Source organism: Armigeres subalbatus, chromosome 2 (assembly GCF_024139115.2).
Source record: "Armigeres subalbatus isolate Guangzhou_Male chromosome 2, GZ_Asu_2, whole genome shotgun sequence".
NCBI lineage: Eukaryota > Metazoa > Arthropoda > Insecta > Diptera > Culicidae > Armigeres > Armigeres subalbatus.
This window is the reverse complement of record NC_085140.1, coordinates 386,997,533-387,023,629: the sequence shown is the minus strand read 5'-3', so window position 1 is coordinate 387,023,629 and position 26,097 is coordinate 386,997,533. Positions and strand designations below refer to the sequence as shown.

General features: G+C 41.4%; 3 protein-coding genes across 4 annotated transcripts in view; 2 read left to right on the top strand and 1 right to left on the bottom strand.

Annotated features, from left to right (window-relative positions):
- Positions 1-517: 517 nt before the first annotated feature.
- LOC134210182 (uncharacterized) lies at positions 518-2,341 on the top strand. The gene has a single exon (XM_062686210.1). It carries the CDS (start codon positions 518-520, stop codon positions 2,339-2,341), a length of 1,824 nt encoding a protein of 607 aa, XP_062542194.1.
- Positions 2,342-7,601: 5,260 nt separating this feature from the next.
- Positions 7,602-16,929, bottom strand: LOC134213179 (uncharacterized). The gene is made up of 3 exons (XM_062691864.1): positions 16,860-16,929; positions 7,923-8,649; positions 7,602-7,863 (listed from the first exon to the last, which is right to left on the bottom strand). The coding sequence occupies exons 2-3, from the start codon at positions 8,176-8,178 to the stop codon at positions 7,751-7,753; spliced, it is 369 nt and encodes a 122-aa protein (XP_062547848.1). The 5' UTR covers positions 8,179-8,649; positions 16,860-16,929; the 3' UTR covers positions 7,602-7,750.
- LOC134213178 (uncharacterized) overlaps positions 15,894-26,097 on the top strand; it is a 26,942-nt gene continuing 16,738 nt past the window's right edge. For both annotated transcript variants that reach the window (XR_009979411.1, XM_062691863.1), the window contains exon 1: positions 15,894-16,186. Coding sequence is in view for 1 of the 2 variants with exons in the window: in XM_062691863.1 (XP_062547847.1) it covers positions 16,088-16,186 (99 nt within the window). In the remaining variant the exon portion in view is untranslated. The remainder of the gene's footprint in view (positions 16,187-26,097) is intronic.

Below are 26,097 nucleotides of genomic sequence, written 5' to 3'. Positions count from 1 at the left end.
ATTTTTTCTACAACAAATATGATTTTGAAAAAGTATCACCGTCGCGTGCATGCTGATACATTTACAGTTACATCAAACAACTGAAAACCGAAAAACGCCGCTCCAAAATTAGGAGGTGCCAATGCTAGAAAGAGACAAAAGATAGGAAAAACAACACGATGTGTAGTGCCTCCCCGAGTCACCTTAACGGAATATCTCTAAATTCGCTGTTATTAAAGGGACCTGACCTCCTTTGAACGACGTCTTATATAAATTTCGAGAAAATAGGATCGGAATCGCCGGCGATATTAAAGAAATGTATTTGCAGGTACTCATAGCCAAGAAAGATCAATACTGTCAGCTTGTCATGCGGAGAAATATGCGGCTCAACTTCCCCGAGCGGTTGAGTCAATAACGAAGCGACACTATGTAGATGACATGTTGGATAGCGTAGAAACTATCCAACTGGCAGAAGATGTCCGCTTTGTCCACGGTCAAGCAGGGTTCCACATAAGAAATTGGTTGTCAAACTCGCCAAATGTTCGCCAAGCTCTACACCAAGAAGGGAACGATAAAAAAAAGTCTTAATGTCGGAACAGAACTAGCTACCGAAAAAGTTCTAGGAATGTGGTGGTGCACGGCTTCCGACACTTTCGAGTACAAACTTTCGCCGAAACACGATGCTGAACTCCTGACCGGCGAACGCAAGCCTACGAAGAGAGAAGTTTTACGTACACTCATGTCTATATTCGATCCACTCGGCTTGCTATCCCATCTACTCGTTTTCCTTAAAATACTTTTCCAAGAAATTTGGCGTTCTTCGATCGAATGGGATGAAGAAATACCAGCAGCTTTACACGACAAATGGGAACAGTGGCTTCGGATGCTACCAAAAGTGCGAGATGTCAGTGTACCCCGTTGCTACCGTAGCTTGACTTCAATATGCACAACTACGGTGATTCAGCTACATACCTTCGTAGATGCCAGCGAGCTGGGTTATGCGGCGGTGGTATATCTTCGCTTCCAACAAGGTAGTACCGTGGAATGTGCAATCGTCGGAGCGAAGTCACGAGTAGCCCCTCTTAAGTTTATTTCAATACCGAGGATGGAATTACAGAGCGCTGTCATCGGAGCCAGGTTAGCCAAGGCGATAACCAACGCTCTATCGTTTCCGATCAACGAACGTTTTTATTGGACCGATGCTCGTGACGTGCTGTGCTGGCTGAGATCAGATCATCGCCGGTACTCTCCCTACGTAGGCTGGCGAGTAAGCGAGATTTTGGATCTCACAGAGGTTACGAACTGGAGGTGGGTTAGCTCTAAAAACAACGTGGCCGATGAAGCTACTAAGTGGACACAAACACCAAACCTAAGCAGCAATAGTCGATGGTTCAAAGGACCTGAGTTTATATGGCAATCAAGCGAAACATGGCCCACAGAACCCTTTAACACCGGCGTGACCCGAGAAGAATTGCGGGCTAGCCTGCTGTATCACAACTCAGGTGCGGTGCCATTGTTTCGAGTGGAAATATTTTCAACATGGAATCGTTTACTACGAACAGCAGCTACAGTCCTCAGATATAAAGGCAATCTACAGCGAAAAATTTCGGGCAACAATCTCCATACCGGTCCCCTGCTAACGGATGAACTGCGGAAAGCTGCAACATTATTATATAAGCAGGCTCAAGCTGCGTCATACTTAGATGAAATTTGCATTCTGACACAAGCTAAGTCAGGATGCAAAACTCTTCCGAAGAGCAGTACTATTTTCAATATGAAGCCTTTCCTTGATGAAAATTGTGTTCTTCGAATGCGTGGCAGAATCGGGGAGTGTGAGTATGCAAGTACCGACGCGCAGAACCCAATTATTCTTCCGAAGGACCACTACATCACGAAGCTTATCATTCAGGATTATCATCTTCGGTACCATCATCGGAACCACGAAACCGTTATGAATGAACTCCGGCAAATCTATAGAATTCCAAAACTACGAGGATTATTCAAGAGAATCAAAGCAGATTGTCAGGTGTGTAAGAACCAACGTGCGGCTCCAAATCCTCCTCCAATGGCAGATTTACCACAAGCTAGATTGGCAGCCTACGTGAGACCGTTTTCTTACGTAGGCGTTGACTATTTCGGTCCGCTAACAGTGGTGGTAGGAAGACGACATGAAAAGCGTTGGGGAGTATTGGTAACGTGTTTGACCATAAGAGCGGTTCATTTAGAAATCGCATATTCATTAACTGCGGATTCATGCATCATGGCGTTACGAAACTTCATGGCAAGACGAGGAGTACCAATACAAATTGTCAGCGATAGAGAAGGGCTGCGCTGCGCGCAACACTGTCTGAATTCTCGTTAAACAATAAACGAACCGACAGGTTCTTTCCAATCGATCACTCGACATAGACGGTTTAGTTTATTTCATCTCTAGTGAGAAATCCCGATTATCAGGTGTTGTACTCAAGTACATTTTACATACGAACAATTATTAGCCAGGACACAGAGTGGAAATTCCTTCCTCCAGCTTCCCCACACATGGGAGGAGCCTGGGAGAGGCTTGTGCAGACGGTTAAGCGCAATCTGCAGCAGATGAAGCCAGGACGTTATCCAACTGAAGAAGTATTGCGGAATTGTTTGGTGGAAATAGAAAACGTTATAAATTCACGATCATTGACGCCTGTCCCGGTGGATGATCCAGGGGCTCCTGTTCTGACTCCAACAAATTTCATCCTCGGGTCTTCAAGCGGTTTGAAACCTGCAACTTGTCTAACAGACAGTGGAACTGCCCTACGGCGAGCTTGGCGAGCATCACAAGTGGAGGCGAACATATTCTGGCAACGATGGGTACGAGACTATTTACCAGAGCTAACGAGGCAAACCAAATGGTTTGACAACGTGAAGGGGATACAAGAAGATGACGTCGTGTTGATAGTGGATCCAGCACTTCCTCGAAATTGTTGGCCCAAGGGCCGAATCATTGGAGTGAATCGTGGCAGAGACGGCCAGGTGAGATCGGCAACCATCCAAACAACTACAGGCATATACGAGCGTCCAGCAATGAAGATCGCTGTGTTGGATATTCGTAACGAAGGACCTGTACACCAGAACCTTGGCGTTCCCGGAGGGCCCTGACCCCTGGTCGACACAACTCACTAAGACTAAGAGAACCTTCGTTAGAAGCTGTATGGATCAATTTCGTTTTCTTGTTTGTCTCAAACGGATGACAGATGACAGGTGGTAGAAAAGGAACGTGGAAAAATACTGTGTTGAGAGTCTACGCATTATGTGCTACAAATTTATAAACTAATTATCTAAAATTACTCCTTATTATATAAATTGTTTATTCTATTATCTTTATCTTTAGAGGTAATTAATTTGTGCATCATCAAATGAACTAATTTAATAGAACTTTAATAGAAGTCCTGAAACAGTAAAAAACATTACATAACACTTGTTACACTAGGCATTAAAACAGGAATTGCTAATTAATAAAACGCGGACGGGGCTGCAAAATTGTGGGTTGACATCAAGGAAGGAGCGCCCAACAGAGCTCTGGTCCCCACAAGTCCCTATCTCACGCTTCCACGGGTCGTCCGATGACAAAAGACCGCCAACTAAGGGTTGTGTACTTAGCTGGTAGTGCAGCCTGGGCACTGTTGTCCTTCTGACATCAGCTAGAGTGAGAAGGTACGCCTCGAGCGTCTGTTCACCAGGAGGTGCGGCTCAAACAGCGTCTGCCTGGTACCTAGCGGCTGATTAACGAAATGCTGTATCGCGTCAGCTATACCTAAGGTGGCAGCCCCATCATCACGATTTAGGTAACGCGACCCCGGTAAGGTAGCTTACTGAAGCCTCTCAAATACCTCGAAAAATGGAGATAGAAGAAAAGAGAACGTTCTTTTGGCAACCGATCCGGCAACGAAGTAAGGACTTTGATTGGAAACTCGGTACCTGGAATGTCAGGACCCTAAATGAACCTGGACGAGTGAGCTTTCTGGCTCGTGAACTGCAGAAGGTTGGAGTGAACGTGGTCGCTATTCAAGAAATCCGATGGCCTAGATCCGGAGAACGTGAATTCCGAGCCGTGGACCCCACGACCAATACTGCATTCAAGTATAACATCTATCACAGCGGCGGTGAAAAAGCAGAGCATGGAGTTGGTTTCGTAGTGATGGGCAAGCAGATGAAGCGAGTGATGCGGCGGAAACCCATTAGCGAACGAATCTGTATGTTGAGGATACGGGGCAAATTCTCCAATTGCAGCCGAATCAACGTTTACGCACCGACAAACGATAAATCCAACGACGTGAAGGACACGTTTTATGAATGTCTTGATAAAGCCTATGGAGAGTGCCCAAAGCATGACGTGAAAATTGTTATCGGAGACGCTAACGCTCAGGTCGGTAGAGAGGACTTTTTCCGTCCCATAATCGGTAGGGAGAGCCTTCACTCCGCTACCAATGACAACGGCCTACGGCTAGTAAATTTTGCTGCTGCCAGAGGGATGGCCATCAGTAGCACCTACTTTGCACGAAAGAACATCCGAAAGTACACCTGGAGACACCCAAATGGTGAAACTTGCAACCAGATAGACCATGTTCTGGTGGATGGGCGCCATTTCTCGGATGTTATCGATGTGCGGACATTCAGAGGTCCGAACATTGACTCTGATCACTACCTCGTTGTCAGTAAAATTCGATCACGGTTGTCAACTGTATCGAACGAAAGATCACAGCGAACGATGCGTTACAATATCCAGCGATTGTCGGCGGAAGGAGTATCGGCTGAGTACCGCCAGAAGCTCGACGAACGGATAAGTGCAATCAACGTTAGCGACAACATCGATCGGGAGTCGATCCATGGAGCGGTGAGCACAACAGCACGAGAAGTGGTAGGCACTGCACAGAGGCGACCCAGGACGGGTTGGTTCGATGTGGAGTGTCAGAGAGTGACAGACGAGAAGAACGTTGCCAGAAGCCGGATGTTGGTGTCGGGTACCCGATCGAATAGAGATCGGTACAAGGAAGCAAGAGCAGCCGAAAAACGAACCCACCGCAGGAAGAAAAAAGAGTACGACGAACAAGTTATTAGTGAGGCGCAGGAAAAAATGGAGCAGAACGATATGCGGAGGTTTTATGAGTCTGTCAATGGCGTGCGGAGAAAGACAGAGCCATCTCCGTCATGTGCAACGACCAACAAGGGAATTTTCTGACAGATAAAACTGAAGTGGCTGCCAAGTGGAAGCAACACTTCGAGACTTTGTTGAATGGAGGAAGTGACGGTGCATCGGTGAACAGAATAAATATTAGCGACGATGGACAAGCTGTGGAGTCACCTACACTAGATGAGGTTAAAAAAGCTGTTAAAGAGCTGAAAAACAATAAGGCTGCGGGGAAGGAGCAGCTCCCGGCTGAACTTCTCAAACATGGCAGTGAGCAGCTTTATGAAGTTCTTAATATGTCGAAAATATGGGAATACGAGGAATTGCCTGCTAGCTGGTTGATTTAGCCTCATTTGCCCTCTCTTTAAGAAAGGGCACAGACTGGAGTGCGCCAATTACCGAGGAATAACCCTCCTTAATTCGGCGTACAAAATTATGTCCCGTATTCTGTTCAAAAGATTGAGACCGCTTGAAGAGTCCTTCGTCGGCGAATACCAAGCAGGTTTTCGTGAGGGCCGATCAGCGACGGATCAAATGTTTACCCTGAGACAAATCCTTGATAAATTCCGGGAGTACAACTTGCAGACACATCATCTGTTTATTGATTTTATTAACGATTCAGTGAAACGGAATGAATTATGGCAAATTATGCTTGAACATGGTTTTCCGGCGAAACTGATAAGGCTAATACGTATAACGTTGGACGGATTGAAATCAATTGTAAGGTTTGCGGATGAAATATCGACGTCATTTGTTACCTTCACACTTAAAATAAATCGCAGATTTCTGTGACATTTCACCGAAATCTCAACAGCAGAACTGTTCGGTAAAAATTTTACAGATTTTTTTGTGGTTTTGACAGTTGAACAAAGGAAAATACCGCAGAAAATCTGTGAAATAATTACCGAACAAATGTGCTGTTGAGATTTCGGTGAATTGAAGCAAAATTCACCGAAATCTGTGAAATGATTTAAGTGTGTTAGATGAATTAAAGCAGGGTGATGCGCTCTCGAATCTACTGTTCAATATAGCGCTCGAGGGAGCGATTAGGAGAGCTGGTGTGCAAAGAAGCGGTACCATTATCACAAAATCGCATATGCTCCTGGGATTTGCGGACGATATCGATATTATCGGAATTGATCGCCGTGCCGTGGAAGAGGCTTTTGTGAAGAAGAATTTGTGTATCTTGGAACATTAGTGACGTGCGACAATGATGTTACCCGCGAAGTGAAAAGGCGTATTGCAGCTGCAAATAGGGCTTATTACGGACTTCGTAACCAGCTTAAGTCCCGTAGTCTGCAAACGAAAACAAAACTCGCGCTGTATACTACTCTGATTATTCCGGTGGCTTTATACGGCCATGAGACATGGACGTTAAAGGAGGCTGATCGGAGAGCTCTCGGTGTGTTTGAGCGTAAGGTGCTGCGGACAATACTCGGCGGTAGACAGGAGAACGGTATCTGGCGGCGTCGCATGAATCACGAATTGTACTAGGTGTATAAAGGGCTGGATATTATTAAGCTTATACAACACGGCAGACTACGGTGGGCTGGTCACGTTGTTCGTATGCCGGAAGAACGTCAAGCGAAGATAATATTTAGTAGAGAACCCGGAAGAGGCCGCAGGCTTCGTGGAAGGCCGCGTACACGATGGCTTTTTGCAGTTGAAGAGGACCTGAGGGCGCTCAATGTTCAGGGCGACTGGAAGCGATTGGTCCAGGATCGAGTCCAGTGGAGAAGGATACTCCATTCGGCGTAGGTTCATCGAAGAGCTGTAGCCCATCAAGTATCAAGTAAGTAAAACGCGGACGATATCAAAGAGATACAACAAAAACTAAACGTAAATGCCTATGCAAAATTGTAAAGAACTAATGCAGAACTAATGAAAAAAAACTAATGCAAACGAATAACTTGTAGGTATTTTTTAACTGAACCATTAAACGCTGTTTAAAAATTGGAAACTTGTTGTAGTTCTCTCCTTTGTTGACTGGTCAGTCAACAATCTCTACTATTAAACATTGATAAAATGAACACGGTTTCATAAATAACTCCTTAAAAATTGTTGGCTTTGTTGTTGATGGAGTTGTCTTTGAAATTCAAAAGCTCTGGCAAAATTTTGATTCCAAATACACCAGAGTCAAACAAGCATTTGCAATTATTAATTGGAATGTAGCAAGTAAACTGACGATTCATACAAAATTTACAGATGTTTTCGTTCAAAAAGTGTGAGGTAAACCTGTGTCAAATTCGTGGAATCGCGGGATCCGTGTAGTCGTAATGACCCTCCGAGTACTCCATTTGAATTAGAATCAAAGACATCTTACCATTTGTATGCGCATTAGTTCTTTGTTTTCGGGTATCATAGAGAAAAGACACATGAATCTCAACCCAGAAATAGTGAGACTACAATTATTTTCTTTTTTTTAAATGTTTTTATTTACATGAATGTTTTTCTTTCTCTCTGTTATGTGTCTTTTTAAAAAAAATACAATAACGATATGAAAAATAGATTTTTTTGTTGTTTGTAAATAAGTAATCACAACATATATGTACGAATAATCTTATCAAATATTGTTTTTCGGAAATGACGACTTGATAAGACAAATATTTAAACACTTCCGAAAACATCATTCATGAACTGATTATCCTCGTTTTCGTCAATTTCTTTTATCACATGCTTCTGCTTCTCCAAGAGGCATTCTTCGCGTACTCGCTCCAGCGCTGCAGGAAAAAGAATCATAATCGTTCGACTCGCACGTTAAAAGCTACACTACACCAACCTTTCATCAAGTCCATCTCATCGATTTCGGCATTATTCATACAGTCCAATCGCTCGCGAAATTTCTTCGTCAGCTTTTTGCGATGATAGTCCGCTTCGATGTCCTGCTTGGTGCGGGGAATCCGGAACCGGAAACAGCAGCACAGCATAATTACTACTCCCAACACCGAACCGAGGCACAAAAATAACAAGTGCCAAACTCGTAGTCCCATCAGATCGGTTTCATGTTCTAAAATAGCCTCCGCCTCTTGGTCCATTGTTCATATGTGGGTTGATGCAATCCTGCACTCCTTACTTTTTTTTCTGTCCTGCCAATTCAAGATCCTTATCACAACTACCAGGACTGCGCCTATGTCTGGTGCGCCATTCGCTGTATGTAAAGGATCAAATTTATCGCACCTTGTGTCTTTGCATTGTAGACGCAGACTGAACCCCAATTTCCCAATCCCATATAATAGTTCGTTCATTTCTGCGGTATTAAATGCTTAGAGACGACGGGAATATGTAAAAGTTGGCAAGGTGTTGCTGTTCTTGGAGTTTCCCATAAACTCTGGTGCTGGAAGGAGTGGCGAATTATTTACCAATTAAACATCGGTGGAAGTGGTTGGTGCCTTATTCACAGTTCGCTTGAAGGCGTGGAAATATGTAAGGTGTGCCACCCGCTGGTCGTTTTATGCGGATATCGTCGTTATGGAAGTTTATCCTTGCTAGAGTAATATGGGGCGACACTGCGAATTAAATTTTTCAATTAGTTATGAAGCAAGCCTAATTAATTTTTAGGTGAAGATTTCTATGCTTTTAGTTTGTTATTTAGTAAGCGATCAAAATAGGAAATACATTAAATTGATCTTAACAGAAACTTTATTAAAGTAAACTTAAAAACTATATAGAGGTGATGTCATAGGCTGTATATAGTATTGAACAACAAAGATTCACTTCAATCGTCTGCTCAAAGATTAGTCTTTGATCTGATGGAGAAAAGCCATATTGAGCGACTTTCCCTGAAGCTCATACAATATGGCCTAAAAACTCCATATCTTTTTTAACAAAATGACAAAATAAGACAAAATAAAATAATGCAAAACACTTGACGTACAAAATACAATTATAATATCATTATTAAAATATATATCCCAGGAAGATCGTAGTCCATGAACTCCGAAACGAATAGAAAAAGCAAAGTTGCAGCAGACGTATTGGAGTTAAAGATTACGTACAGATTGTTAAAGCTCCTTGACATGAATCTAATTGGATCATTAAATCCATAGGAGTTGCTTTTTGTCTAAAGTAAATATAAGTAGAATTGTATGAATCCTTCTCGATGAGCCTACGCCGAATGGAATATTCTCGTCCACTGAACTCGATGCTGGGCTTATCGCTTCCAGACGCCCTAAGGCTTAGCGCACTCAGGTCCTCTTCTACTGCAGAAAGCCATCGTGTACGCGGCTTCCCACGAAGCCTACGGCCAGTTCCGAGTTCCGGGTTGTACCGAATATTGTCTTCGCTTGACGCTCTTTCGGCGTTCCAACAACGTATCCAGCACAGAGCGTTAATGAATAAAGCTTCCAATGAATGATTAAATTAGTTATGATTAAATCATTCAACTCTATGATTAAAGATTATGATTAATGATTTATTCATTTTTGACAATGAATAATGATTATGATTAATGATTGAATTAATTTTTGACAATGATTAACGATTATGATTAATGAATAAAACGTTTGAAGTATGATTAATGATTGCCGATCGTGATTAAATGTTGACACAATATGTGTATGATTAATGATTAACGAACGATATGATTAATGATTATGAATAATCAAATTAAATGATTTGCATAGTGATAAAAAATTAAGTAACCGTTCGACAAAATTATGTTTTTCACCTTTGAAATTGTATGATTATGATTAAAGATTAATGAATAAAAGCGACGTATGCAATGATTAAAATTGATGATTAATGAATAAACTCAAAACAATCATGAATATGATTAGTGATCAATGATTAAATACAAAAATCTATGATTAACGATTAGTGATTAATGATTGATCGTATTTTTTGTATGATTATAATTAATGAATAATGATTAAATAACCCATTATTCATTAATCATGATTAAATGTATGATTAATCACTAATGCTCTGATCCAGCACGCCGTAGTCTGCAGTGTGATATAAGCCTAATAATGTCCAGTGTTGTATCAGCTTAAGAATGTCCAGACCTTTATACAACTGGAAATTTTCCATGATCCAGCACCACAACTAATGAACCTACGTTGATTGCCAAGCCCTCACGAAAACCTGTCTGGTATTCGCCGACGAAGGACTCTTCAATCTGTTGAACAGAATACGGGACATAATTTTGTACGCCGAATTGAGGAGGGTAATTGGCGCCCTCCTGTCTGTTTTCCTCTCTTAAAGAGTGGACAAATAAGGCCGTTCAACCAGCTAGTAGGCAATTCCTCATCTTCCCATATTTTCGACATAAAATGGTGCAGAACATCATAAAACTGTTCACTGCCATGTTTGAGAAGTTCAGCCGAGAGCTGGCAGCCTTATTGTTTTTCAGCTTTAATGACTTTTCTAACCCCATCTACTGTAGGCGGCTCCACAGCTTTTCATCGCTAATGTTTATTCTTTTCACCGATGCACCGTCATTTTCACTGTTCAACAAAGTTGCATCCGCCTGGCAGCCAATTCGGTCTTCGGTCGATTGCAGTCTCTCAAAATCTCCGCATATCATTCCGTTCCATATTCTTTCTGTGGTTTTTTTCTTCCTGCTTCGGTGGGTTCGTTTATCAGCTGGTCTTGCTTTCTTGTATCTACGGGCAGCAGGGACTATGTCCAAGGGCTTGACGATTCCTCCCCAGGCCATCTGCGAGTTGTGAGGATGTGGTGGGGTTTGGCAGTGGGCCCTGTTAAACTCCTATAAAAAGCTGCATGTATGCGCAAGTAGCCCCCACCAAAGCGACCGTGTGCCGCTCAAAGCGCACAAGCCCAAGTCCTGGTGTCAGGTGGGACACAAAACAGTCCTAACACGACGGCCCTCCGACGAGACAGGAGGTTTGCGCAGGCCCAATAAGCCGCCTGGAAAACCAATAATTCCGAATAATATAAGAGCTAATGCTACTCTATATAATTGGCAAAGACCTAGGCGACGAATAAAGGATCACGATTGGAAGCTTGGAACATGGAACTGCAAGTCGCTAGGTTTCGCAGGTTGCGACAGGACGATCTACTATGAATTACATCCCCGCAACTTTGACGTCGTGGCGCTGCATGAGATTTGCTGGACAGGACAGAAAGTGTGGAAAAGCGGGCATCGAGCGGCTACCTTCTACCAAAGCTGTGGCACCACCAACGAGCTGGGAACCGGCTTCATAGTGCTGGGTAAGATGCGCCAACGCGTGATTGGGTGGCAGCCAATCAACGCAAGGATGTGCAAGCTGAGGATTAAAGGTCGTTTCTTCAACTATAGCATCATCAACGTGCACTGCCCACACGAAGGGAGACCCGACGACGAGAAAGAAGCGTTCTACGCACAGCTGGAGCAGACATACGATGGATGCCCACTGCGGGACGTCAAAATCGTTATCGGTGACATGAACGCACAGGTAGGAAGGGGGGAAATGTATAGACCGGTCATAGTCTGCACACCGTATCGAATGACAACGGCCAACGATGCATAAACTTCGCAGCCTCCCGCGGAATGGTAGTCCGAAGCACCTTCTTTCCCCGCAAAAATATCCACAAGGCCACATGGAGATCACCTAACCAAGAAACGGAAAACCAAATCGACCACGTTCTAATCGACGGTAAATTCTTCTCCGACATCACGAACGTCCGCACTTACCGCAGTGCGAATATTGAAACCGATCACTACCTCGTTGCAGTATGCCTGCGCTCAAGACGGCTACAAGACGGTAGACTAGCCCAAGAATACGCGCAGCAGCTGGAAGTGGCACTCCCAACGGAAGAGCAGCTAGGCGCAGCGTCTCTTGAAGATGGCTCGAGAGATATTCGATCCGCCATTGGTAGCACTGCAACCGCTGCACTTGACGGTGAGCTCGATGGGGCCCCTCTTGAGGACTGCTGGAATCTAGTTAAAGCAGCCATCAACGAAGAAGTGGAGAGCAACGTTGAGTATGTGGGACGAAGTCGACGGAACGATTGGTTCGACGAAGAGCGCAGACAGATTCTGGAGAGGAAGCACGCAGCACGGACGGTCGCACTGCAGAACGTGAATCGCTATAGACGGAAGCGGAGACAGCCGATCCACCTTTTTGAGGAGAAGAAACGCCGTCTGAAAGAAACGGAGTGCGAGGAGATGAAACAGCTGTGCCATTCTCAAGAAGCACGCAAGTTTTTTTGTCTTTATTAGGGAGAATTTCAGCCCGAGGCTGGCTCGTCTCCGGAAAAACGCAAGTTCTATCAGAAGCTCAACGCATCCCGCAAAGGCTTCGTGCCGCGAGCCGAAATGTGCAGGGATTTAAAGGAGGAAGCTATTGTACACATTTCGAACAGTTTTGATTGCTGCAGCTTAAATGTGGCTGAACCTGGTTACATATAAGTTGCGGCAACTAACTTGCAATATGTGTGCTACACTTAAACAGGCAGGGAAAGTCAAGGCAGCGGAGGAGATGGCTACATCAGTTCAGCGGACTTGAGGAAAGTTAAGGATGCAATTGAAGCAGTGTTACGATACCGGGGATACTTTAGAGGTGCTCGATGAATTCGTCTACCTTATTTATTTATTACCAGACTAAGGCCGGAGTGGCCTGTGCAATACATAAAAGTCTTCTCCATCCAGCTCGGTCCATGGCTGCACTTCGCCAACCACGCAGTCTGCGGAGGGTCCGCAAATCGCCCTCCACCTGACCTTGGCCGCTGTGCCCCACGACTTCTTGTTCCCGTCGGATCGTTGTCGAGAACCATTTTCACCGGATTACTGTCCGACATTCTGGATACGTGTCCGGCCCACCGCAGTCTTCCGATTTTCGCGGTATGAACGATGGATGGTTCTTCCAACAGCTGATGCAACTCGTGGTTCATTCGCCTCCTGCACGTACCGCCAGGCATCTGCACCCCACCATAGATTGTAGGCAGCACTTTCCTTTCGAAAATTCCCAGTGCGCGTTGGTCCTCCACGTGCATCGTCCAGGTCTCGTGTCCGTAGAGAACTACCGGTCTAATAAACGTTTTGTATATTGTCAGTTTGGTATGGCGGCGAACTCTATTCGATCGGAGCGTTTTGCTAAGTCAAAAGTACGTACGATTTCCTGCCATTTTCCTCCGAATTTCTCTGGTTATCCGGAAATCCGTTTTCGTGCATTAGCTGCCATAGCTGGCTCCGATCGATTGTATCATATGCGGCTTTGATCTAATCTAATCTAATCTAATCGAATACAAACGCAGCCAGTACAAAGAAAGCATCCTGGAAAATCATTGAGTTAGATGACGCCCAATAGCTTTTCTTGTCAATATTGAGGCTCACAGCATACCAGTAGTATGACATAAACTTCAAAGCGGCCAGGCCCACTGCGTTGTGTTTGCCAGAGATGATTCTTCGAGATGTATCGTGTTCAAGTATTCACTTCAACATGATACATATCACGAATCTACAGGGATTGAAGGATGCGTGGACATACCGTACCATACGCACCGCGTTCTTTTTAAGTTCTTATTTTGGTAGTTGTATATAAATATGTAGTGAATTGAATAACATTATGATAAGAAATTATATCAAATTATATAAATTTGTAGAATATAACATCAACTAGGAGCCGAAGTTAACTCGGGATGTACATCTCTTGTAGAAGAAGCTGGAAATTGTAAAAAATTTAATTATTATTTCGAATGTTATGAATATCAGATAGCAGTAAATTAATGATTTTGTGTGTGTTACTTCTGCGTGAAGTTAAACGATTTACAATGATATGGAAATGCTAATTATCACGTCTAAGTTTGGAAGATGGCCTGTAGCTGGCAATGTGACCATGGTAGAACTTACCCCGTAACACACCACGAAGAGGTATCTACCCAGCATTACGGGTAAGATTGTATCATATGCGGCTTTGAAGTCGATAAATAGATGATGTTTGCCGTCATACCAGTCGTTTCTCTGATCCGGACCCACCGTGCCTAGTGCAGCGGTTGCGGTGCTTCCAATGGCGGATCGAATATCTCTCCAGCCATCTTCAAGAGATGCTGCGTCTAGCTGCTCTTCCGTTGGGAGTGCCATTTCTAGCTACCTGTTCGTCTACCTGGGCTGATAATAGTTAGTCGTGCAATACGAAGGCGCATCATCTGTGGAAAAGTGCCGGACAGCAGTGCCGGATTTCGAAACTGATTAGGCTGATACGTACAACGCTTAATGTAAAATAAAGTACTCGAATTGCAGACGAAGTGTCAACCTCGGTTGTGACCTTATTGGATGAATTAAAGCAGGGTGACGCAGTTTCGAATTACGAGGGCGCGATTAGGAGATCTGGCGTGCAGAGGAACGGCTATCATCACACGGTTAAAAGAGGCGGACCAGAAAGCTTTCGGGGTTTTCGAGCGTAAAGTGCTGCGTTCAATACTCGGAGGAAAACCAGAAAATGGTGTGTGGCGCAGCCACATGAATTACAAACTGTATCAAGTGTACAAAGAACAAAATATTGTGAATAGTTTGAAATACGGCAGACTTCAGTGGACTAGTTACTTAGTTCGAATGTATATATTATAACGTGCACGTGCGAACCCCTTGCCTCCAGCGAGGACAAATACTTTTCAAAACAATTTTCAAAAAAATATATGAACCTTGGACAATTTGAGAAAAAATATTCAAGCTCTTCGTGGGCATTTGCGGTACCACCTCCCTCTAAATTGTCTACGTGGGAGATGAACAGCCCTTTATTGATATATCCGGTAATTTTTTGCTAATTTCTGCCTTTCTCGTATACCAATGTGCACCGAAAATGTTGTATATTCGCTCCAAAGACGAGTTTGTGATAGATGGCTCGGAGACCCATAGTTTTATATACCAATCGACTCAGCTCAACTCACTCATGTTTTAGGAACTTATCTTGAACCAATTTGCTTGCAGCAAGTTTCATTCACCTGGAAAATGTTTCCCATTGTTTCCTATTGAATATTGGTGAGATCGGATTATGGGAACAATCGTTATGACTATAGATAGTAGAATCTATAGATGAGCGAAAGCATGGCTGAGTCGATTTTTTTTGCCCGTGCACACGCGCATATGACGTCACAGCCCTTAACGTGTCCATTGAAATCGTGACGTCATGCTCGTTTGGAGACACGTTTGACAGTTCGTTTGGAGACAGAGGATTTATCTTCGCTCATCTATATATTCCACTATCTATAGTTATGACCAAAATACGATTTTCATCAAAAAACATTCCAAGAAAATCTTATCTAACTTTTTTTTGCATCTAATGCACGAGAAGGGCATAAACACCGCTAGGTGAATCAATCAACGTTTTTAATATGAACATGGCAAACTAACGACAAAGACTTAAAACTCTATTGCGAACCATGCGACTTTACCAGCGGGGACCATGGCCTTCTAGACCGGAGCTCTAGTCACACCTATGGATATGATGAATGTGGGAGCTATCAGTTGAAAAATGGAACAGTTTTCGTATATATCTTCAGGGCTGAAAATAAAATTGTTTAAAAAAAACAATAATCATGTTATAAAGATGGAACAAGTACGCCATGGTGACAATTAAATTCCTAAATGCCAATAACCTGAGTGGGCGTGTTTTTGGTAACATTGAAGTACGAATAATTTTTCTCATGAATTTCAATCGTGTTCAGTACAGAAATTTCAAGTTTCCAGTAGTACAGGTAAAAATGGTTTTTAAATAAAACAAGGCACAGGTGAAAACGTGGCAACACTGATTCATTCACTATCGCAAACAACGACAAAAGAAGTGCTTTGGTCGAATACTGGCGAAACAACAGGCAGCAGTAGCGAAAGAGCAAGCACAACATTCGTATCGTTCAGTCGTTTCCGTGTGTGCCACGAATAACTGTTCGCCGTAGTGGATACATATTCATAGTGCGTTTCCTATCCAACACAGCGGAATAAACCTTGAATTTGTCTCATAAATCGATTGTGGTGATTAGCGACCGAAAGAATCGTTTCCGATCAGGATGACAATAATTACAAGGCCCTTTGCGGATGCAAAGAAATCTGAAAAGACTATCCTGCCATTGGTGGGTAGCTCCGGAGCGGCCCCGTCAGCCCCGTCGGTAAGTGTTAACTCGAATAAAATCACACTTATTGCGTTATATCATAAGATCATCAATTTCACAACAATGCACTTTGATATAAGGCCTGGTAATAGAAAGGGATCTGTAGTCCAAACCCTTATCTAACTAGAAGGACTAGTTTCGAATTTGGATAACCTGATGATTGGAGTAAAGGATTAATGGAACATAATTATGCCAACAAGTAATAAAACCATGACCATCAATTTCACAAAAGCAATCGCCTTGCTAAGTTCAAATGTGTGATTCATTAGTTTCTTCGTTCGCCTCCACCCAGTGCAGCAAATTCGTCAGCTCGATATCTGTACGAATCAGCGCAAACGAAAAAAAAAATGGATGCCACCATTTTAGTTTGGTTTCATATTTTCGTTCCTAATGTAAAGAGCAAATAATGCAATAAAGATAACTGTGACGATGTCTGCCGTCCATAGGTAAGTGTATTGCTCAGTAGTTTGTATCCTGCTCGATAATGGCTTCATTGCGGATTCAAAAGTGAATGTGCGGAAAAGTTTGTTTTAGAGCTTTGTTGAAGTTTACAGATCTATACGGCAGGCCCTTTTTACGTATTATTCCACCCCTGATATTTCCAGTTTTGCCTCGGTTGGCTATAGGTTGGTAAGCATTGTTATCTTCGAATGAGCAACTACACACGTACCTATAACCACTGCCGATGCGATGTGCTGCAGTGTATACCAACAGAAAGGGCATCTGCTATATATAGCTGATGTGAGTTTTCGCTTGTTGTAACTCGGCATGGTTACCCGGAAAATCGATAGTCTAGATGTTGACGTCGTTTTATTTTTTCTCCAACTATGAATTGGAAACTACGACTATCTGAAGACGTCGTTTTAATATTGTTCATGTATATAACTGCATGGTGTAAAAGCCATGTGATAATTTATTTGTTTGGCATTTGTTGAACGATGAATCTGTTTTAAGACTATAGAATGATTCCAGTAACAAGATTTCGATAGGAGTCCCGAATAACTATAGAGTCAATCAACTCAGATCGACGAATTCAGGTGATGCATCATTATATGTGTAAATGTGGATACAAATTATGTTGCACACTGTTTAGAATTTAACATTGTCGCTGGTCCAGAGGCGTTGCCAGATAATTGGTCTGGGCGTGAAGTTTACTCAATTGCGTTCGATGATGTAAAACTGCGATTCTGTGATGATGTGAAACTGCGATCATCCAGAATCTTTAAGTTTTCTCAGCTTATTTTTAAGAAGTAAAATAACACGCAATAGATCGTGTTCCAATTTTCGCGAATATTCAAAGTTCAGTCACACTTGTTCCAACCGATCTAGTGCAAAGATCATTGCTGTTTTATAAGTATGCTATAAATTAATAATAAATCATTTCATATGCTTTAAATTTTAATACCTTTTGAATTATTTATTTGAGAAACAGCAGTTGCTCATGTTCGAAATGTTTTGCAAGGAAAACTGTTTTCAAAATTTTCAAAATTCTTTTGATTCATCGGGATTATCCACTACTCAGCAAAAATATTTGAAACATGAAGGTTAAGGCAAAATCAAATAAAGTTTACAGTAAATTTCAATTTAAACCAACTGGACCATTACAATGCATTGTAAAATGCACATCATCGGAAAACGCACGTTTGTTTGACACAACATAGGCCAGCATACGATACTCAGTATCTTGCGAGTTCTGGAAGGTCAAATTCACACGATCAAATCTAGACTATTCTCGCTTAACTTTTCAAAAGGTCCTAAGTAACATTTTTTTCATGAATTAATTTGAATAGCGCAATCAACAGAACAACATGAAAGCTATTGATTGCAGTATTCAAATTAATTCATGAAAAAAATGTTACTTAGGACCTTTTGAAAAGTTAAGCGAGTATTCATAAAGGACAAGCCTCTCGGAATCCATAATTAAGTTCACTCTCATTTTCAAGGGCACACTATTCAATACGGAAGCAACGCATGTCATTTTCGCATTGTCATTTTTATGACTTCGCATGCGTGAAGACGCGACGCAGCAAAGCTGAACTCAAAGGATAACAGTTGTGCGTTGTTTTCATATTGAGTGGTTTACCTTTGCAAACGCGATTAGATATTTGAATTCCGGGAAGCACAATTTGATTGTAGCTTTACGATAAGTATTTACATATTTACACATTAAAGGCATGTCTGTCTCTAGGGGCCTTACTTATCCATGTGGTAAGATGCGCGGCTACAAAGCAAGACCATGCTGAAGGTGGCTGGGTTCGATTCCTGGTCCGGTCTAGGAAATTTTTGGGTTGGAAATTTTCTCGACTTTCCTGGGCATAAATGTCTCATCGTGTTAGCTTCATGATATACGTATACAAAAGTGGTAACTCGGCTTAGAAACCTCGCAATTAATAACAGTGGAAGTGCTTAATGAACACTAAGGCTTCAGTCCCATTCGCGAATTAAAATTAAATTAAACTTAAAAGTGACAGTTCGGAAATTATGAAATCCCCCGCTCATAAGAATGGCTGGTGCTACCCAGCAAGACCAACAAAATATCTATAAAAAATGATTCAACATCTGTCAAAAGTAATCTTGCTCTGCGAGCAGGGTTATTTGAAATTTTTTGAACTGTAATTTTTAAGTTTAATTTGATTTTAATTCGCGAATCGGACCAAAGCCTAAGCTGCGAGGCGTAATGTCCCAGTGGGGGATGAAATGCAGATAAAAATAATAATAATTATAATAAGAAGAAGAAGTATATTTGTCCTTAGTGTTTCGTTGTTGTTACAATACTCGGCTTATAACCAGATGACAGCATTTCACTAAACAAAATGCTGGAGATATGAAGTTGAATGTTTTTGCTCACTGAAAGTCGATGAATCGCTTGTACCTTCCAAAAATGTTCAGAGCGTTTCCGGATTGTAAGCCAATAAACTCATCAGGCTTACTAATTAGGGTACCCCGGGGCAAGTGAAGATACGGGGTAAGTGGGTACTATGGTTGCCGATGAATCGATGAACGTTTTTAAAGGTAACAATGTTCTAGAAAGAGGAAGAAGAACACTATCAATGAAGTCATCCGACACAAAAATATTTGGAATCAAAACCATGTGAGGCTCTACTAATGCTATTGCTTGATCATGACTTTGAACTACCGGGAAAAGCTATTGCTTTTAGTTTATTTCAATGGATTTCCAACAAAATAGTCATTTCTAAATTTATCATTGATGTGGAAAGCGAATATTTTGAGCAACTAAATATTACACGATTTAAAAGTTTTAATTTAAGCCAAAATCTGCACTTATCACTTGCCCTTGAGTTTTAACATAGCAAGTGGGACATATTCGAACAACATTTTTGATAGAGCCATTTCAACTGTTTTTAGATTGTTGGCTAGTGAAAAATAACTTCAGCGCCGATACATCTTATTCGTCTGAATCAGATGCAGTTTAATATCGTTGATTTCGTTGTTAAAAAGTATTGTACAGTAAATTACCAAATGTGTATTTTACATTCTGAAAGTTATCTCCAGCATGAAAAAGGGCAATATGCGATATTTTTTCGTTTACAGTGCAAATAATCTATTTATTCTACAATAGGTCAACAGAGTTTGTCTTGTGTTTTGTTATTTTCAAACTTTGCATCAGATTTACAGATTTGAGCTTGATTGACTGCTCGTAGTTGCTACTCCATTATGACCAGATCAGCTGTTCTTGCACAGGGAACCAACAGATGTTTGCTTGGGACTAGCACACATCTTCAATGTACAAGTACTGGTGATCTCATTTGTTAGGTCATACTGGCGCCTGCCACGTCAGAATGCAAGTCAATGTAGGGAAGGGGGAGGAAATGATGATGCAATCACTCGCCCACTGCAAGTGGAATATACCTCTGCACTTGCCACGAGTTCATGCGGAATTTGTTGGAATTTCTGGGTTAGGTTGAAGAGGCAGAGGTCCGTCTTGGTTAACGAGCTGCCAATGTGATAGATAGGAGAAGATAACTGATGGAATTTCTAATTGGATGTAGGAAACGAGCTCTATAGCTCATTTCCAATTCTAGCAGATTACTGTTAGAATACTCAAGTTGAAGGTATAGGAATAGTAATGGAAACGGTATGGAAGTCAATTTCCAGTTCTAGCGATTGCTAGAACATGAGAAATAAAGAGAAAGATTCAAAGTAGGAGAATAGAACGGACCTGGGATTGAACCCACGACCTCCTGCGTATGAGGCAGAAGCAGTAGCCATATGACTACCAAGCCCGCATTTGCATCAGATTTACAGATTTTCAGATAAATAAAGTGCTTAACACATCTCCAGTCCACTTCCAAGACGATTTTGTGATTAAAAGTCCGGAGACCCATAGGGTTATATACACACAAAAAACAAAAATAGTTTTATTAAATATAAAGCACTCTTGAAACGAAAAGTGCTACATTTTGTTGAGGATGAAAGTGATTTTATCTAAAACAAAAGTTATTTGTTTGATTTAAAAGTGTTTTGCGTGTATCCTTACTGTAAATTTAAAAGTTGTTCCTTTCAGATTGAGAGCTGTAGAAGTGTCGAAATTAGAGAAACCTAACGAAACTTATTGAACAAAACAGGGAAAAGAGACCGATTTGCAAGAACACTGGCATTTCAATAGGTCAAATTTATTGAACATTAATAATTTTATCAATTTATGAAAAGTTGATTGCTTTTAAAATGATTAAAGACTAAATTTGATTATTATAGCTCTAAAAAAATAAATCAGATACTTCAGCTCTAAGTATTTTGTCCCTTAGTTAATACATTATCTAAACTATTTAAACTTCATTTGCAAATTAATTCAATTGATTGCTTTAATACGTGGTTTAATACATTGAAAGTAATTTGTGAAACTTAATAAAATAATATACTTGATAATATCTTCCATTCGAATTAATTTTGGACATTATTGAAATTTAAACTAACCATTGTGGGATTTCATTTCAGTACAGTGTGACAGACGAAAAACACAATAAAACTCTGTTGGTGTCAGCACGTATTGGAAGAATTTCTAGTTGGCGGAGAATTTCAATAGTAATTTTGTTTTAATCAGCTATGTAAAGATTCGGTAATGGTTTCGTTTTCGTTCAATTCAGTAGAAGATGGCCAGAAGCAGAACATATTTCGGAGATTCATCCGATTATCATTGCGGTAAGTTCAGCAGTGGTTACCTGAATAGATTACAATTATGAATCTCTTGTTTTAATACAGAAATCGCAGACAAGAAGCAGTCTTGCGGCCGAACTCCCTTCACAATCTTATTTGGATCATTGAGCACCATCCGACGCATATTTTGCCATACGAGAGGTTCCAGAGAATCCAGTGTCCTGAATCCTGAAGGAGCCAAGCAATGGATGCATGGACAATGTGTTGAGTGGTCAAAACCGAAAGCTCAATCATGACTGTGAGCGAAATTTGTTCGTATATTGAACGTTTTGTTATAATTGCAGTAAATAAAAATATTCTCTAAAAACATACTTCATACGAAATGTTAATTTTCGGAAAAACAAGAAAGGGGGGATGGAGAAACTTGGGAAGAATTTGTGAGGAATTCCCTGAAAAAATACATAAATAATTCATTCTTACTTTTACAGTGACATCTTTTAGGTTTGACAGTTCTACAATTCATTACAAAAGTGCATAAACTTTTATTTCAGGGGTGGATGTCAGGTGGCTAGAAACTTTTTTTTTTTAAAGTTTGTGGACTTTTGTTTCAAACATATACAACTCTCTACGAAAAAGAACCAACGAAACTTTTTATTTTAACCAATGGTTTTTTTATTTTGATTAATGGTTTTTCTTTCTGTGTACCAATCGACTCAGCTCAACGAATTGAGATGATGTCTGCCCGTGTGTAGGTGTGTGTGTGTGTGTATGTGCGCAAAAAACAATTCACTCATCTTTTAGGCACTCATCTTGATCCGATTTGTTTGCAATATAGCATTCGACGGGGAATCCTGTCTCATTGTTTCCTATTGAAAATTGGCCAGATCGGACTACGGGATCAAAATTTATGGCTAAAATACGATTTATATACAAAAAAAAAAAAACGCTACGAAATTCTCACTCATTTTTTAGTATATCTGATGTACGAGAAAGGCACAAACACCGTTAGGTGGATCAATCAGGGTTTTTATTCTTTGCATTCAGAGTCAGCATTCCAAAATCTTCGTATCTACTCTCTTCTCATTGGCATTACATTCTCCACTGGGACATTTTCACCTCCTAACTTAGTGTTCATTCAGCATTTTCAAAGTTATTAACTGCGAGGTTTCTAAGCCAAGTTACCAGACCGGGAATCGAACTCAGCCACCTTCAACAGGGTCTTGCTTTATGGGTCGCACGGCTAAAGAAGGCCTCAATCTTCGTACAGAATCCGTAAATAATTCAAAGCAATTGCTCATAATTCTTGTTAGTTCAAACTGTTCATATCGACTGTTCCTCTCACTCAATTGAAATAACTGCCGTACTATGAAGTGCATTACGGAGGAGAAGGGTTTGCGAATCGTGACAAATCATAAGTAAATTTACGATTTTTCCGAAAATCAGCATGAGAAATGAAAACGGGTTTGAAATCGCCCATATTTGCGTGATGCCATAAATGAATAATTTTTTAAGATCAAATATGTAATACAGTCGACCCTCTACATGTCGATATGGAAGGGATCATCGAGATCCGGGAAGTCGAAGCTCCGATGCGACATCTGGAAAAAGTTTAGAGTACGAGTGACGATGGTGAAAATTTAACACGGAATATATAGGAAATAAAAATGCATTTTTCAACTTCAGCACAATATTTAGAAACTCGATTATACATTTGCACAACATGTGATGGATTTAGTTCGGAAAAGGTATTGGAGGGTAACCGCTCCCTTTGGTGGGGTTTGATCCCACGAAACCAGTACGCTAGACAGGTGCTTTCCCTACTAAGCTACGAAGGACCTCCGTCGTCCTCCGCATCTTAGGGGTACTATATAATATCTCACACTTTTTTGATGGGCTTCGGCCATTTTCTTTGTATTTGGTTTAAGATTCCTGCCTAAAATATTGAATTTGTTTGAATAATAGTTTGGCGCTCTTTGGAAGAATCAATGAAAAACGGGACAAACTGAGGATTTTTCGGATTACGACGGGACAGCACAATAAGGTCTAAAAAACGGGGTTGTCCCGTTAAATACGGTACGTATGGTACGCCTATTTATGAATGAACAAATTTTGAATGCATTTTACATTTGTTATAAATAATATATGCAAATCAACGATAGATTATGAAATGCAATTGCTTTGTTTATTGGATTCTATTGTCGTGTGATGTGAAAATATTAAATAAAGGTATGTATATGTACAATTTCTTCCTTTTCATCTGTTGTTCTTTAATGAGAAGATTGACTGCAGTGTTGGCAGAGTTACATTTTCTATCCGCGTTTCTCTTATCAAGGCCTCAAGTAATTAATTTCCACTCCGGGTGGCTTAATTCCCGGCAAATAGGCAATTAACTTTGAATGTACCAATTAAAAACTATTTGGTATCTGGGATTTCACTTTTAATATGCTTTATTGTGTATCCGGAATAAATTTATACCGCTTTTTATACCGAAGTTGGATTTTTCTCCAGATACAGGCAACTTTTCCAACTTCGGAAGTAGTGCGCTGGATTCGCCTAAAGATGCGCTAAACAACGCATCAATTAGTTTGACAAATAAAACTTCGGAAGAAAGTTCGGTTCGGAAGTCCCGACTTCCGAATTCCAACTTGGTGCTACGCCGACAATACAATAAACATATTAGTTAAAACCCAGATTAACCCACCTTGCGGTGATGGTGCACTTCTCGTTTGTTTTTTGAGTAAGTAATTTCTACGCACTTTTGGTGAAAAAAGTAGTTTGGCCATAACTCCGAATCCCATAGTCCGATTCCGCCAATTTCCAATACGAAACAATGGGACAAGATTCCGCGTCGAATGCAACTTATTAAAGATAAGTGCCTGAAAAATGAGTGAGAATTTTGTATGTGTTTCTTATGTAAAAAAATGAATTTTGGCCATAACTTCGAAACTCATAGTCCGATCTTTCAATACGAAACAATGGGACAAGATTTCGCGTCGAATGCAACTTGTTGAGAGCAAATCGGTTAAGGATAAGTGCCTGAAAAATGAGTGAGATTATTTTGCGCACGCACATACACACACACGCACACACAGACATCATCTCAATTCGTCGAGCTGAGTCGATCGGTATATAACACTATGGGTCTCCGGGACTCCTATAAAAAGTTCGTTTTTGGAGCGAACATATAGTTTTTACGTATACATACTTTGGAATTAAATGGGATTGTACAAACTCGTGTTATGTCAAGCAAAGAGAGCTGCATGCTGCACCGACACAACGTGTGTGGTTCCGTGGAAGAAGCCAAATTTGAATTGTTTTCTCCATAGTCTCGAGTGAGTGAAAATAACATGAATTTGAGTTGGTGAAAATCCAACACGGAGGTAAAGGCAAATGCTTGGGCAAATGACTCTCCGGATTTTTTCGCATTTTACTTATTTTTGAAAGGAACCATATAGTGAGTTGTTTCGCGGTTCCGTGTAGATCGAAGGAAGCTCGTTGTAATGAACAACGATAACAAATGTCATTTATTGTTTTTGTTTTGTTTGTTATTGTCCCAAGGTGGTCTAGTAGCCTATAGAAATTCGAATATATCGACATAGCGAGACAGAATCCTGAACAAAATATCACCAGAACCTTCGGAAGTGTTTTAATCTATCAATAAATTTATGAATTATGAAATGATTTTAATTTTAAAAATTCATTAATTTCTGGGTTAAACTGAAGTTTTACAGCTTTTTGAATACACAGCTTTTTGTTGTTATTGAACGCTATTGAGTTTCATTCAGATCAATGACTGATTTAGTTAGTTCTCGATTAATTAATATCTGGAAATTACGAGTATACTACCAGCGTTCATTCATTCATTTATTTAGTCTACATCTAAACAGATAACACTGAATCAACAATTTGACGCCACAATACACGGTTCGAAGCCGCATCTCTCCATCCTCGAATACGCCCCACGCTCGCCAAGTCGTTTTGCACCTGGTCTGCCCATCTCGCTCGCTGCGCTCCACGCCGTCTCGTACCTGCCGGATCGGAAGTGAACACCATCTTTGCAGGGTTGCTGTCCGGCATTCTTGCAATATGTCCTGCCCATCGTACCATTCCGGCTTTAGCTACCTTCTGGATACTGGGTTCGCCGTAGAGTTGGGCGAGCTCGCGGTTCATTCTTCGCCGCCACACACCGTTTTCTTGCACACCGCCAAAGATGGTCCTAAGCACCCGTCTCTCGAATACTCCGAGTGCTTGCAAGTCCTCCTCGAGCATTTCCATGTTTCATGTCCGTAGAGGACAACCGGTCTTATTAGCGTCTTGTACATGACACATTTGGTGCGGTGGCGAATCTTTTTTGACCGCAGTTTGTTCTGGAGCCCGCTGTAGGTCCGACTTCCACAGATGATGCGCCACCGTATTTCACGACTAACATTGTTATCAGCCGTTAGCAAGGATCCGAGGTAGACGAATTCCTCGACCACCTCGAAGGTATCCCCGTCTATCGTAACACTGCTTCCCAGGCGGGCCCTGTCGCGCTGGTTCTGCCACCTTTGCAAATGTTCGGCCGACAATGTCCATGTCATCCGCGAAAAAAATAAATTGACTGGATCTGTTGAAAATCCTACCCCGGCTGTTACACCCGGCTCTTCGCATGACACCTTCTAGCGCAATGTTGAACAACAGGCACGAGAGTCCATCACCTTGTCTTAGTCCCCGGCGCGATTCGATCGAACTGGAGTGGTCGCCAGAAATCTTCACACAGTTTTGCACACCATCCACCGTTGCTTTGATCAGTC

What these genes read in the sequence shown, in the direction of transcription:
- LOC134210182 (XM_062686210.1), top strand. Translation starts at nt 518, where the DNA reads ATGTTCGCCAAGCTCTACACCAAGAAGGGAACGATAAAAAAAAGTCTT.
- LOC134213179 (XM_062691864.1), bottom strand. Translation starts at nt 8,178, where the DNA reads ATGGACCAAGAGGCGGAGGCTATTTTAGAACATGAAACCGATCTGATG. An exon ending in TGAGATGGACTTGATGAAAG is followed by an intron (nt 7,864 to 7,922) that starts GTTGGTGTAGTG and finishes TTTTTCCTGCAG; the next exon opens with CGCTGGAGCGAGTACGCGAA.